General features: G+C 43.8%; 2 protein-coding genes across 3 annotated transcripts in view; both read left to right on the top strand.

Moving 5' to 3' along the window:
• The window catches only part of dop1a (DOP1 leucine zipper like protein A), a 33207-nt gene extending 32126 nt beyond the window's left edge, over nucleotides 1-1081 (top strand). Inside the window, exons 37-38 of one of the 2 annotated variants that reach the window (XM_030749735.1) lie at nucleotides 177-306; nucleotides 499-1081. In XM_030749735.1, coding sequence (XP_030605595.1) covers nucleotides 177-306; nucleotides 499-807 — 439 coding nt within the window. In that variant the 3' untranslated portion in view covers nucleotides 808-1081. The remainder of the gene's footprint in view (nucleotides 1-176; nucleotides 307-498) is intronic. The other variant, XM_030749734.1, reaches the window with a different exon arrangement.
• Nucleotides 1082-2059: 978 nt separating this feature from the next.
• snap91a (synaptosome associated protein 91a) overlaps nucleotides 2060-13952 on the top strand; it is a 59833-nt gene continuing 47940 nt past the window's right edge. The window contains exon 1 of the mRNA XM_030749430.1: nucleotides 2060-2896. Coding sequence (XP_030605290.1) covers nucleotides 2767-2896 — 130 coding nt within the window. The 5' untranslated portion in view covers nucleotides 2060-2766. The remainder of the gene's footprint in view (nucleotides 2897-13952) is intronic.

Below are 13952 nucleotides of genomic sequence, written 5' to 3'. Positions count from 1 at the left end.
AGGTTGTAATGTGTGCCTGTTTGTCAGGATTTGAGACATAGATGGCTACATTGTGATGACAATTGTAAGAAGCTTGAAGTGCATAATTGACTGAATCTCATTCCTTTTAAAGCTGTGCTGACTCATTAAACAGATGAAAATGGAGATCTTTCTGAGTACGTTATGCCTCATTACAGGTATCGCTGGGCCTTCATCCCAGAGGCTTCAGACGATTCAGGGTTGGAAGTGAGACGTCAGGGGACTCATCAGAGAGAGTTTAAGCCTTACGTCGTCCGACTAGTGAAGCTGCTCAGGAAACGAGCCAAGGTATCTCATCCCCTCTTGTCTGCACAGGTTATTAAATCATGGAGACAAATGACTGCCTCTTACAAAGAGCATATTCAGGAAAGTGCTTCTTAAAAGAGCCTTTTTTGTAAAGTGTAGCTCATTTTGAATCTTTTGCGGGTTGTCGGGTGAATTTTCTGCTTCAGTAAATTAATTGTTTGCCTTCCTCCTCAGAAAAACCCAGAGGAGGACTGCTCCACCCAAACCCTGTCCTGGGAGCCAGGTCACCTAATGCTGACACTCTACGTTATCCGCAGCATGGAGCAGCTGCTGCCCTTCTTCAACCTGCTCAGCCAGGTGTTCAGCAGCAAGGCCAGCTGCCGCTCAGGCCCAGCCTACGCTCACAACCCCACAGATGCCTCTTTCCCCGGCCACAAGGAGGGCCACAAACTGGAGAGCCAGAAAGTCTTCTGGAGTCGAGCTCGACAGAACATTGAGGAGATGGTGGAAAAAGACTTTCTAGAGGGCCTTATCAAGACGTGAGGTCAAACCACAGGGAGGGAGAGGGAATTAACACATAACTGATCAACACTAGTGAAAAACCTCAACCTATAAAAAACTATATGGGGTTATAAATGAGGGAGAATAGTTTGTACATTTTTTTGTATTTATAATTTTACTTTTCAAAAGCTACTGTATTGATTTTAATTATTTGTATATAAGGAGCAGCTTTGATGACTTTCAACATTTCATGTGAAGATGCTGTGCCATTCCATATCGATGTGACTTAATAAAGATTTCTAATGAGGTGTTTACTTAGGCTGTTTTTCTTTTCATAATATCAAGAAAGAATTTACCCTATGGCATTGCCATTGATTCTAATAGAAATGTGCACTCTGAGTAACTGTGCATTTCCTTACCAAGACTTTAAAGAAGGAAATGAATAGATGCTGCTAGCAAATTATTTCTCTGCTATGTGTAATCTGTAATAAGATTGTATGAAACAAGGCTTTAGCTTGCAGATTGCTTGGTAAATTTGATACTAAGCAGCTATGTGTCTGAGTGTCAGGTAATCAGCACATGATTACCTGACACTTAGACCATGTTTAATATTAACATCCAACACAGTAAAAGAATATGTAACAAAATAAGAAAAAATAAAACATATCAGGAAACTTTATTTTCATTACTCATATGTTAAAAAAAAAAAATCATATATGCTTGTATCTGAAAATGCCTAGAGTACAGCTGCATAAAAGTAAAGCATCATGAACATTGCTGTGCATCATATTTTGGATGTTGATCTTTTATTTTTTATTACAGTCCTTGTTTGAGTGTAACTGCAGGCACATATACAATGATACAGAATACAGTAAGAGAGAATCAAATGTAAATGCTCATGTAAACTAAGTACCACAAAACTGTATACAGTTGATCAGGAAATGTTGGAAATGCACCACACCAGCGGAGAGATCAGCACCATGGACAGAACCAAATTACCTAATTTGCTTCGTATAGTGCTCTCTGAAGCTGCACGCTTCATATGACCTTCGTAGTATGGAGGCAGCATGACGGGCTCCAAGCTTGGCTGTAGAGTAGCTCTATTAACCCCTCGCATCCTCACGCATCCTCATCCAATCTTTTTTTTTTCTTTTTTCCTCGTATCCCATGAGCTCTCGCGATGAAAGATGCTGCAGTGGGGTTGGTAACACCGCGTCACCTGACTCAGAGGAGGGGGCAGGGCGTGTTGAGAAATATAAATATATTAATAATTAAATAAACAGGAGGACGTAAATCCACGGAAAGCACCGCCATCCAACGACCCGGTTAGAAGCGCGTGTCCCCGGGGCTGACGGTGAGGCCGCAGCAGAAAGGAAGCATCCAGCAGGGCTGGAGGAGGAGAGGAAAAAAAAACCCTGCTACATTGGATGGTGTGGGATGATGATGTTTCCCTAAACGGCCCACTGATACTCAGGGATTGTCAGACTGGTGGTGGTGGTAAGGATTATCCAAGAGACTAGAGGAAGCAAGACAGGGAGGAAGGGGGGAGGCAGAGACGAGCATCATCCAGGGAGGACGGTATTGTGAGGGAGGCTGACCGACGATACCGCGGAACAGTAAGAAATTAATAAAAGGAAAACAAAACAAAATTAAAACCTGGAATAGGATTTTTGCTTCTTTTTTTGCCCATAGACTGTAATCACCAGAGGACACTGGCCTTGATTGAAGAAAGTCAGTTCATGATTGTTCCAGTAGCGCATGCAGATCCAACAGAAGTGAGTGGGAATCAGCCGCTCTCCGCTTGTTATGCAACTCAAATCAATTGCGGCTCTTTAGAAAGTGTCCTACTATCTCTTTTTCTGGTGCTGTGTCTGTGTGCTGTTTTCGAGGGCAGCTGGGATTACTGAGGCTGGTCGCTCATTCCGGGGCGTGTGTGTGGGGGTGGGGGGGTAGGACCATATTGGACGCTTGCTAGTCGAGGTTGGACTCCGCGGAGGGAAGATGTCGGGGCAGACGCTGACGGACCGCATCGCCGCGGCTCAGTACAGCCTGACGGGATCCGAGGTGTGCCGAGCTGTGTGTAAAGCCACCACACACGAACAGACAGCCCCAAAGAAGAAACACTTGGAGTGTGAGTACATCTGTCAGTCAGACAATCCATCTGAATGACCCTCCATCCATCCTTCTCATGTACAACTAGGCCTTGCACCAAAGCCATGATGGTCAGCCCCCCCCATCCATTCCTCCAGTGTGTGTTAATAATATGCTTGGATGGCTTCCACTCATTGTATTTACTCACATGTATGAACACACACACACACACACACACACACACACACACACACACACACACACACACACAGATCAGTGCTGCCCCCCCAACCACCACCACCACCACTTTCAGTCTTAACTGAGCCAAACTTCATACGTAATTACAGGGCCTCTCGGCCCCTATATGCATCAGCTTAGAGCCAGAGGGAAACCACAGAGCCTCCAACCAGGTACTTGCAGATAAGTCCCTCTGATTGCAGGCTGTCTGTCCTGTGCCACTCTTGTGCTAGTGACTGCATAATTGAAAAGGTTAAAAGCAGTGTTTGTACTACTAAACACACAGGGCCTTTTGCCTGGGACCTTGTCCTCTATGATAGCACAAAAAAACTGCCAGCATAGTTTCTTGACATATTGTGTTGTACGAACATGGTTGTAAAATGATGGATCAGGAGTGCCACTTCAATTTAAAATAAAGAAGGGCTATTAACTATTTGGAAAGGGTGGAATGAGGCTGTATTTACTGATAACACACAATTTCAAGGTCTGTCAATATCCCCAGTGGGCATCCATATATAAAGTTGATTGAACTCTGCAATGACTAATGTGCAGAGGAGATAATAGTGGACACAGTGAAAGGGAATGTTTGATTTAGAACGGTTTCTTCTAGATGCAAATGAATTACACACTCTCAAGGTCTTTAAAGGACTTTTGTCAATAAATATGTGAAAAATAGACCAAAAAAGGGTAATGAGAGCAACCTTTAAAAAAACAGCATTACTACAGTTGCTGGTGGTGTCTTGACCTCTTCGCATTTGGTCTTCTTTATTTCTGACAGGAAGAAGTCATAAAGCAGAATATATACATGTAAATAATAGCTTCTGCCTTCTTTTTGCACAAAGACTCATAATGGCTTATATTAAGATATTCCCCACACACATTAATGTGTTTATAATATAAATATGTTTATAATATAAACACATTTGGCAAATATTAAAGCTTGACATCAGTGGAAATAAAATTCCTCACTCCCTTTCCACCAAATAAATCATTATTGTTGACTGTATTTTTTTTTAATCCTCACAACATTTTGCCACTAAAACTGAACTATTAGTGTATTTATTTGGTGTTGGAATTATTGTAAAAATGAGAGAGTTAGTTGAAACAAGTTGTAATGGATTGGTGAGTAACACCTGCTGAGCTGTGAGGTCATGGGCTTGTATACAGGCAGAAACATCGTGGGGGGAAATTAATGTTTGGGTAGTTTTAAGGAACTTTGTTTAAGAAAATTTGTTTCCACATTCCTGCTTAAACAGACAGACACAATAGAGTCTGGAATATGATTGTGAAATCAGTGTCTGTGAATGTGCAACATACAGGTGTATAAGTGGAGACACAGTTTTTGTAGTTTCATCTCTGTACACCACCACAATGGATTTTGGTCATTGAAGAATATCCCATTTCTTTGTCTTAAGAAACTCCCAGGTTGCTTTTCCAGTAAGCTTTGGTTCATTATCCATTTGCACTGTGAAGTTCAAATCAGTTTTGCCGCATTTGGCTGAATCTGAGCAGAGAGTATAGCCCTGTACACTCAACAGTTCATCCTGCTACTTCTATTAGCAGTCACACTATCAATAAATACCAGTGACCCAGTTCCACTGGCAGCCATAGCCTGCATGCCTATAGCATAACCCTGTCTCCACCATGTTTGAATGATAGTATGGTATGCTCTGGCTCATGAGCTGTTCCTCTCCTTCTCCATACTTTTCTCATCCCATCATTCTGCTACAAGTTCATCTTGCTTTTATCTGTCCATAGATATTTTTTTTTTCAAAACTGTGCAGGCTCTTTTAGATGAATTTTTCCTGTTTTTTTTTAATAGGTTTATTTTTTATTTTTCAGTCTAATGATGGCCTCCTTCTCTCTCTTGCAACATCTAAATTAAAACACCAAGCTAACATCCTTGTTAGCTTATTTTACCTTATGCTAAAGCTAGCAGCATTTAGCTATTAAAGCTGCTTTTCCCCACTATACTAAAAAATAAAAACCATATAATAAAATGTCGTCGTGGTGGTAACCCCCGAACCAGATGGTGGTCACCGGAGGTGAAGGGAGCCATCAAGCTGAAGAAAGAGTCTTATCGGGCTTGGTTAGCCTGTGGGACTCCGGAGGCAGCTGACAGGTATCGACAGGCCAAGCAGAATGCAGCTCGGGTAGTGGCCAAAGCAAAAACTCGGGTGTGGGAGGAGCTCGGTGAGGCTATGGAAAAAGACTTTCGGACGGCATCGAAGCGATTCTGGCAAACCGTCAGGCGACTCAGGAGGGGAAAGCAGTGCTTCACTCACACTGTTTATAGTGCGGGGGGGGTGCTGCTGACTTCAACTGAGGCTATAGTCGGACGGTGGAAGGAATACTTCGAGGACCTTCTGAATCCCACTGACACGCCTTCTGTAGTGGAAGCAGAGTCTGGGGATGAGGGGGATGACTTGACCATCACTGGGGGTGAGGTCACTGAGGTAGTTAAACAACTCCTTGGTGGCAGAGCCCCCGGGGTGGACGAGATTCGCCCTGAGTTCCTGAAGGCTCTGGATGTTGTAGGACTGTCTTGGTTGACACGCCTCTGCAACATCGCGTGGAGATCTGGGGCAGTGCCATTGGATTGGCAGACCGGGGTGGTGGTCCCCATCTTTAAGAAGGGAGACCGGAGGGTGTGCTCCAACTTTCGGGGTATCACACTACTCAGCCTCCCCGGTAAGGTCTATGCCAGGGTGCTGGAAAGGAGGGTGCGTCCGTTAGTCGAACCTCGGATTCAGGAGGAACAATGCGGTTTTCGTCCTGGTCGTGGAACGCTGGACCAGCTCTTTATCCTCTCAAGGATATTCGAGTGTGCGTGGGAGTTTGCCCAACCAGTCTACATGTGCTTTGTGGACTTGGAGAAGGCATTCGACCGTGTTCCTCGGGGTGTTCTTTGGGAGGTTCTGCGGGAGTATGGGGTGTCTGGCCCATTGTTGCGGGCCATTCATTCCTTGTACAACCACAGTGAGAGCTTGGTCCGTATAGCCGGTAATAAGTCGGATTTGTTTCCTGTGGGTGTTGGACTCCGTCAGGGCTGCCCTTTGTCACCGATTCTGTTCATAATTTTTATGGACAGAATTTCTAGGCATAGCCAGGTGGCGGAAGGCTTCTTCCTTGGTGGCCTCAGAGTCTCATCTCTGCTTTTTGCAGATGATGCGGTTCTGTTGGCTTCATCAGGGGGGGGCCTCCAGCTCGCAGTGGAACGGTTCGCAGCCGAGTGTGAAGCGGCTGGCATGAGAATCAGCACCTCTAAGTCTGAGGCCATGGTCCTCAGCCGGAAAAGGGTGGAGTGCCATCTCCGGCTCAGGAACGAGTTCTTGCCTCAAGTGGAGGAGTTTAAGTATCTCGGGGTCTTGTTCACGAGTGATGGGAGAAGGGAACGGGAGATCGACAGGCGGATCGGGGCTGCTTCTGCAGTGATGCGGACGCTGCACCGGTCCGTCGTGGTGAAGAGGGAGCTTAGCGTAAAAGCGAAGCTCTCGATTTACCGGTCGATCTACGTTCCTACCCTCACCTATGGTCACGAGCTTTGGGTAGTGACCGAAAGAATAAGATCGCGAATACAAGCGGCAGAAATGAGTTTCCTTCGAAGGGTGGCTGGCCTTTCCCTTAGAGATAAGGTGAGGAGTGCGGCCATCCGGGAGGGGCTCAGAGTAGAGCCGCTGCTCCTCCACATCGAAAGGAGCCAGTTGAGGTGGCTCGGGCATCTGATTAGGATGCCTCCTGGCCGCCTCCTGGGTGAGATGTTCCGGGCATGTCCCACCGGGAAGAGGCCCCGTGGTAGACCCAGGACACGCTGGAGAGATTATGTATCTCGGCTGGCCTGGGAACGCCTTGGGGTCCCTCCGGATGAGCTGGAGGAGGTGGCTGGGGAGAGGGAAGCCTGGGCTTCTCTGCTTAGGCTTCTGCCCCCGCGACCCGGTCCCGGATAAGCGGAAGAAAATGGATGGATGGATGGATGGATGGATAATAAAATGTGACAGGCATAGCATAAGCAGAGGTAAAACTCATCATTCCAGCTCACACAAATAAATTGTGTTAGCATAGTTTTCTGTAACTTTAAGCTAGCACCATTTAGGTGTTAAAATCTGTGCTGGAAACACCAACATGCTAAAATAACAAAAGAAAGACCTTATGGTACAGCGGAGAACAAATGTATATTTAAATTGTGAAATGCTATATGACAGATTAACAGGATAAATTTACAAATGGAACCTCTCTCACCCTCAGGAAAGGGGTACAAAGGGGCCCTGGGTACACCAGCAATATGATAGACCTCCCTCTGTTTTTCACTGAGGCAAGTTTGCTTCAAGTTGGCAAACTCAGGCCTTGTGGGGGGAAAACAAATCACTCAACCCGTGTGCTCCTGTCCTGACTAAAAATATAAACATGAATGGTGGTAAATCATAGCCCAACAACAAGTGGAAAGCTGGCCCGTTTCCTGATGTCTGAGTCAGCATTTTGTTCCATTGTCCGGGGGGAACGTTTTCTGTGATGTGACCTTTAAAATCCACGATCAGTCCCTTTTTACTGATTGTTTTAGAAATCTGACAAACATCTTTCACACAAAGCTGACGTTTACTAATGTGCTACTAGGAGAAAATTGACTACTTATACCACAGTGCTTTCTGTGCCCACTAGCAAAAACATCTTAATCATCAGTGAAACCTGTTGCCAGGATCCTTCAACATTGCTGTTGTCCTGTTTTATATGTACAGGGTTGGCATCCATTAATACCCCTGCACATATACTCTGTGAGCCACACACTCACATGTATTTAGTGTATTTAGCTCTGGGATACTCTGTCAATTATTGAAATACTTTGCATTCTAATTATATAAAGATGCTACAAAGATATCACAGATTGCCTTCTTACATATCAAATTCTTATTTTACTTCATATTTTGGGGCTTTTTGGCTCTAATGTGAAGAGCTGCTCCTCACTCTGCCTGAAACCTGACAGCAGCGCATCAATTAAGATGACTGAAAGATATCGCTTATCTGCCTTTTTTGTCCCTCTCCAAGTGAGCTCCACCCATTGAATAGACGATGTAGTTGGTCAGTCTGTTATCAGTGCAATATAGTGCACTAAGCATGTACTAACTTCACTCTACAAGCCATTTAAAAAAAGGAAACATGCTGAATGGCAAAAGGGCACTTTGTGTTAGGAGCTGTGTGTTCAAGGTCTAAAAATATCTCTTGTGGATTGTTCCACTGACAGCCAAATGTGTGCTGGGTTGGTTCAAGTAACATCCAGGGCAGTAAGCGCTTCGAGCTGTGATCCCAAAACCCCACAGTGAGACACAGAGGAGAAAATCAGAAGTTAGTGTGTTTTGACTGAATCAGGTGCTGCAGCATTTCTGAGGATGAAAGGCACCATAAATAGATAATATTAGAAGAGAGTGGGACAAGAATATAAACAGACACGTCTCCGGGCTCATGTCTCTTATGCAGTTTTGCAGGTAACTTTTTACTTTTTTGATAACAGCAAAACTATCCTAAAGCTGTACCTTGTGTTTTTAAAATGCAAACCAACGATTTAAAGGGTGGGGAAAACAAAACAAGTAATAGTTCAGCTCTAAGTGTGTGCCTCTGGAAGCCCAGCAAGAATTTGAAGATGCCTTTTTTTAAATTTTTTTTTTTATTTTGAGAGCCTGACAGATGACTGAGATACAGATCGGAAGTCTGCTAAACTTATAAAAGATTAGCGCCCAGGCAGCAGCACAGATTGCCCGACACCCCACATGCTATGAGTGTGTCTTACAGAAGGATCTTGATATCCTACACACAAACACACCCACCCACACACAGACACACACGTGGCTGCATGTGTGCATTCACAAAAGGTGCTTGTATGCCACAAGCCTTTGGCAGCATCCCAGCATGAATGGACTTGAATGCGGATCCAAGTGAGGAGGTGCAGCTGGGAGTCAAGTGCTTCAATGGGCCGAAGTTTTAAAGGGCACGAGGATTATAGCTGTGTACAAAGAAGATAATTTCTGAGAAGGCTTGCAGTTTTTTTCGCAGCTGCACAAAATGTAAAACATGCACTAACCATGTGCCCTAAACAAAAAATATTTTAAGCTGTAAATTTAAAGCACACTGTGTAGTTTTGGACCACTGGTATTTCTGTGGAACAGTGTTACTGTGAGTGTGTTTGTTAAGATCCCAAGCTAACTTAAAATTCAGCTTCAGTGAGGAAGGAAATATGTTCACCAGATTTGTTGGTACTCAATGTAAACATATGAAAACTCAAGCAGGCATCTTTAATGTCCGGTATTCCCATTGCTGTGGTCTGAAGATGAAGTATGTATGTGGGAAAATACAATTTAAGCACAATTAAGGCACAACACATATTTCCAGAAATGTATTAATGTTGCAGTAAATTAGAGAGGCTACCTTTAAGTTTGAGTTCATCAGTAAAAATGTTTTTGACCTATCAGCAGCGTGGTCATCTGGTGTGCCGGCAGGCACATACACTCAGAGGTTTGCAGTGGAGTGAGAAGTGCTCAAATGCTACTCCTCCATCATGGGTGTGTTCAAGATACTGCTTCTTTCTGCCTGGATTGATTGGAGTTGGTGGATTACTCAATATCTGCCGCTGTAGCACAGTCAAGCAGCAGCTGCAACGTGATTACCTTGACCAGAGTGTCCATTTTGGCATTACCTGCAAAGGACTGTGTCTTTTTTCCTGCCTTAGAAATAGGGGTTTACGAGGAGTCCTTGAATGCATCTCTTTCTGGGGGGTTGGGCACAATATCAGCTGAGCTTTTTCTCAGTGTGAATTCTAAGGCCTAGAGTGTGGATCAGAGGACATGCAGGGTATCTGCAGCCTAAAGGGAAACAACTAGTGTAACAGGATTTGAATGTCTGCCAAATGAAGATGGCTTTGTTTTCCGAGATGGGCACCATCACTCCTGCTGCTGATCCTAATAACCTCCATCTTTAGCTGCTGCTGCTCACGAAGCCCCTAACCTCGTAATCCTCCTGCAGTTTAGGGAGCTAGAACAGGTTTATGATTTGAAGGTTATGTTTTGGAAAATCTATGGCATCATGCTCCCCTCTCTCTCTTCTTTATATCTATACAATATTTAAACCCAGATGATGTTGATCGTAATGACCTAATTAAGCATCACGGCTGAGGTTCTGTCTGGATTTTTTGCAATAATTATCACCAGCTCTCCTGCCGCTCTAAATCTAGTCACTCTAATTAAAAGTTCTTTGTTTTTTTTACCCAGAGATGCGATTATACACTGCTCCGAGCAAACACGGGATACATTACCTGCTCTGTGTGTGTTGGGGGGGGGGGGGGGGGCAAGCAAGAGGGTAAGCGCTGAGAAACGTAAACAGCGTGCTGCGTCCCCTTTGGCTGCTATGGTGCTGTTACCACGACATGAGTCACGATTAATGTGTTACTGCATTTGAGAGGCATCCTGCCTCCTCAAAGGATGGAGGATGGGACTTGTAAACATGTCTGTATTAGTTTACATGGTAAATGTTCAACTTTATTGCCCCTGATTGCCCATCAGTAAAGTTAGTCTAGTTCAGACAATACTGTAAGAAATCAGTCATATTATTTTTTTCTTGATTTTCCATGTGGAAATTTGATAGGCTGGCAACCCTGGACAGGTTGCCAGCCTATCACAGTGCTTGCATATAGAGGCAGATAATCGCCAGGGCACTCAGAGAACCCACACAGGGAAGACATGTAATGGCCTCCTCAAAGAAAGGCCCCAGTCGGTGGGTGGATTAAAACCCAGGACTTTCTTGCTATGAGATGATGGTGCTAACCACTGTGACAACCTTCACTACTTCCAAACATTTTGGGAAGCACACTTATCCACTTTCTTGCATAGAATTAGATGACAAGAGTGATACCACTTCTTTATCTGTAGCAAGCACAGTCAGGTTAGTATGGCTTAGCTTCAGTGAGATTCACAGAGTTTGCCTTCATTCTGAGGATGGTGAAAATGCAGTTTTCTCAGTAGCAGCAGAGGTTTGGCTGAAATATGTCAGTAAAACTGACACAAAATGACATCTTTTTAAGCACCTCCACTTGTTGACCCTATGCTGTCAGTGTGGATATCTTCACTGAAAGTGCTGGCTGCCTCTGCAGCTTATATTTTCATGCTGCTTCAGTTACATCCTGTGAGGTACAAATTCAATCTAGTGCTTTAATCTAGCCGTTTCTGACAGCTCGCTGCTGTCACAGTGTTTGCGTGTGTGTATGAGTATATATAAAACATTTTTAAGCATACTGAAGCCTATCCTAGTTACCACAGTGCAAGAGGCAGGGTACACCCTGGATGGGTCGCCAGTCTCTCGCAGGGCCTACTCTACATTCATCCTGTTGCTTTCCTCTGCAGTGAAATCACCCAGAAATGCCAGCATGCCAGTTCTGCTGGCAGCCAGATATGCCTGAGCCCCGAGCCAGTCCTGCCGCACCTCATGAGTTGTTCATTTCCCCCCCCCCACACTTTCTTCTTTCTATCACTTTAGATTTTGTTTCAAAACTTTACCTGCTTCTCGTTCCTTTCCATTCATCAGTACTCATTCTCCATAGTCTACCTGCAAGTTTGCCTTTCTGTAGTTCTTCCCGTGCTTACAAATTGTGACAAACCAGTTCCTTATATAACTCTTAAAGATTTTTGCTTGAAATGGTGCAGCTGGCCAAAAAAGCATTTGCTACAGAAGTGTAAAATTACTTTTAACTGTGTTTAAAAAGGCAATTTCTTTTTTATATTGATGCACTGTCCAAATATTTCTGCAATTTATTCCTTTTGACTGTCCTGCTGTATCTTCACTCCCACTCTTTCTTCCTCTCTTCTGTATAATGTTTGAGCGCAGCGTTTGCCTAATGGTGAGATGCAGAGAACAAGTGCAAGAATAAAAGAGGTTGCTGAGAAGGCTGGCCATGTACTGCTGCACTGATCTCACAGCAGGTGTCCGTGAAAGCCTCTGAATGTCTTTCTAATGTCAAACAATGTGTGGGAGGTGGACTGTCCTACCAACAGTGTGTGTCCAGATTAATGAACTGGGTTAAGGATCCCGCTGTTACCAGACCATGTACTCTAAATGTGAGCAGTAGATTGAAAGTGTTTGCTTCTTATTTCTCAATTCCACCCACCTCTTACCCTCCCTCTCAGCCCTATTTCTCATGTTCTTTGGAGGTCATGATGCCCTTGAGCTTGCTAGCTTGAGGATAAAAACATGACAATTACACTCAAGATGAGTGTTTGCAGGGATTTATTGCACTTAAATGTGCAGACTGTGCCTAGGAATGGATGCAAGCCAACACTCCTTTGTCCTATTATGCAGGTAAACAACAGCAGCCTATCTAGCATCTCCCACAGTAAAGGGGCACGTCTGTACGCAGGGCTGCATATCAATAATGCAGGGAGGCTAGGGTTTCCTGCTGTTTTATTAGCCTGCTCTCTCTAACTGCCTCAGGATCTGACATTTGCAATAAAAAGCAAAGTGTCGCAAGAAAGTCTTCCCCCCAACTGAGTGAATCCCCAGATAGCGGGCCCTGTGGGAACATTTTGAGTTTTTAAAAAAGATTAAAATAGTTTTGAGAGTTACACAACACCCTTGCCTCCCTTGGAATGATCTCCTTAGACTCCCAAAGTCAGATTCAGCTGACTTCCAAAGTGTCACGTAAGCAGCTATGTGAGGACTGTTGTCTTGCTATAAAGTTTTGTTGTTGGTTCCAAGCAACCCTCTCTTCTTCAGGTGCAACCAGTCTTTGTTACTGCTGCCACACCTGTCAGCACATACAGCTTGCAGTGATCCTTGTGGTAGATTTATTGCTTGAACATTGAATTTAGAAAATTTCAGACAGAAGTTGACAGCCATTGTCACTTTGATGTCTGAATTAACTTCTTGTAGCTAACTACTGGCAATGTTATATTAGTTGTGCTGTCATTAGTCACCCAAGGATGGTTAGGCTGGTTTATTGTAACCCTGTAGTTGCTGAGTAACTTTTGGCAATTGTTACTTGTTTGAAAACTGTTCAAAAAAGAGAGGCAGGAACTGCTAATTTTACTCTATTAAATCTATTAGTATGGTTGCTCTGACATAACCCTTCTTTACTCCTAAACAGTCTCTGTTGCCAAGCAGATTGCTGCCAACCGCCAGATGTTTTTTTTCAGTTTCTAGATTATTTGGTTGCTAACTCAAGCACGTTAGAATGAAAGTCCCAGGACTATTCCAGCTGAATACTTTTGTTTTGTTTTTTTAATCCATCCATCAGACTGCAGAGGTTATATTTCATTCAGTAGTTTATGACCTTTTCTGTGGGTTCTCATGAGTTTAGTTTAACTCACTGAGGTCTAAGTCATTACTGGTGATGACCCCAACTCTAACCTCAACTCTAACAACTGACAATCAGGGAGCAAAATAATAATAATAATCAGCATTCTAGCTGACATACATAAAAAAAAAAAAAAAATCCAAAATTGACTTTTCCAAAAGTCAATTTTCCTTGCTCAAACACATAGGGCAGGGGTTAGGCTATGATGGCTTAGACCTCAGAGGGTTCATTACATCACCAGAGCCTATGTGCTGAAAGCTTGCTTTAGACATTTGAGTTGAGCCTTATCATATTTTTCTTGGGCAGAGCTGGTCCAGATCTGGCCTGGATATTAACCTAAGTGCCAGCTACCACTACAATTCTCAGAAATGTGCAGTGCGGAAAATATACCACAAAGTACTTTATTCCATTGTTTTGGTCCATCCTCAATTTTCTGTGCTTCCTCACCTCTGAGCACACTTTCTGTAACACCTACGCAGATAGATTATTCTTCATCAGAAAAAAAGAAGTGCAACAACCCAGAAAAAATGAA

This window comes from Archocentrus centrarchus, chromosome 16 (assembly GCF_007364275.1).
Source record: "Archocentrus centrarchus isolate MPI-CPG fArcCen1 chromosome 16, fArcCen1, whole genome shotgun sequence".
In the NCBI taxonomy this organism is placed as follows: Eukaryota; Metazoa; Chordata; class Actinopteri; order Cichliformes; family Cichlidae; genus Archocentrus; species Archocentrus centrarchus.
The sequence above is the reverse complement of the archived record's forward strand: the minus strand, read 5'-3'. Positions and strand labels throughout refer to the sequence as shown.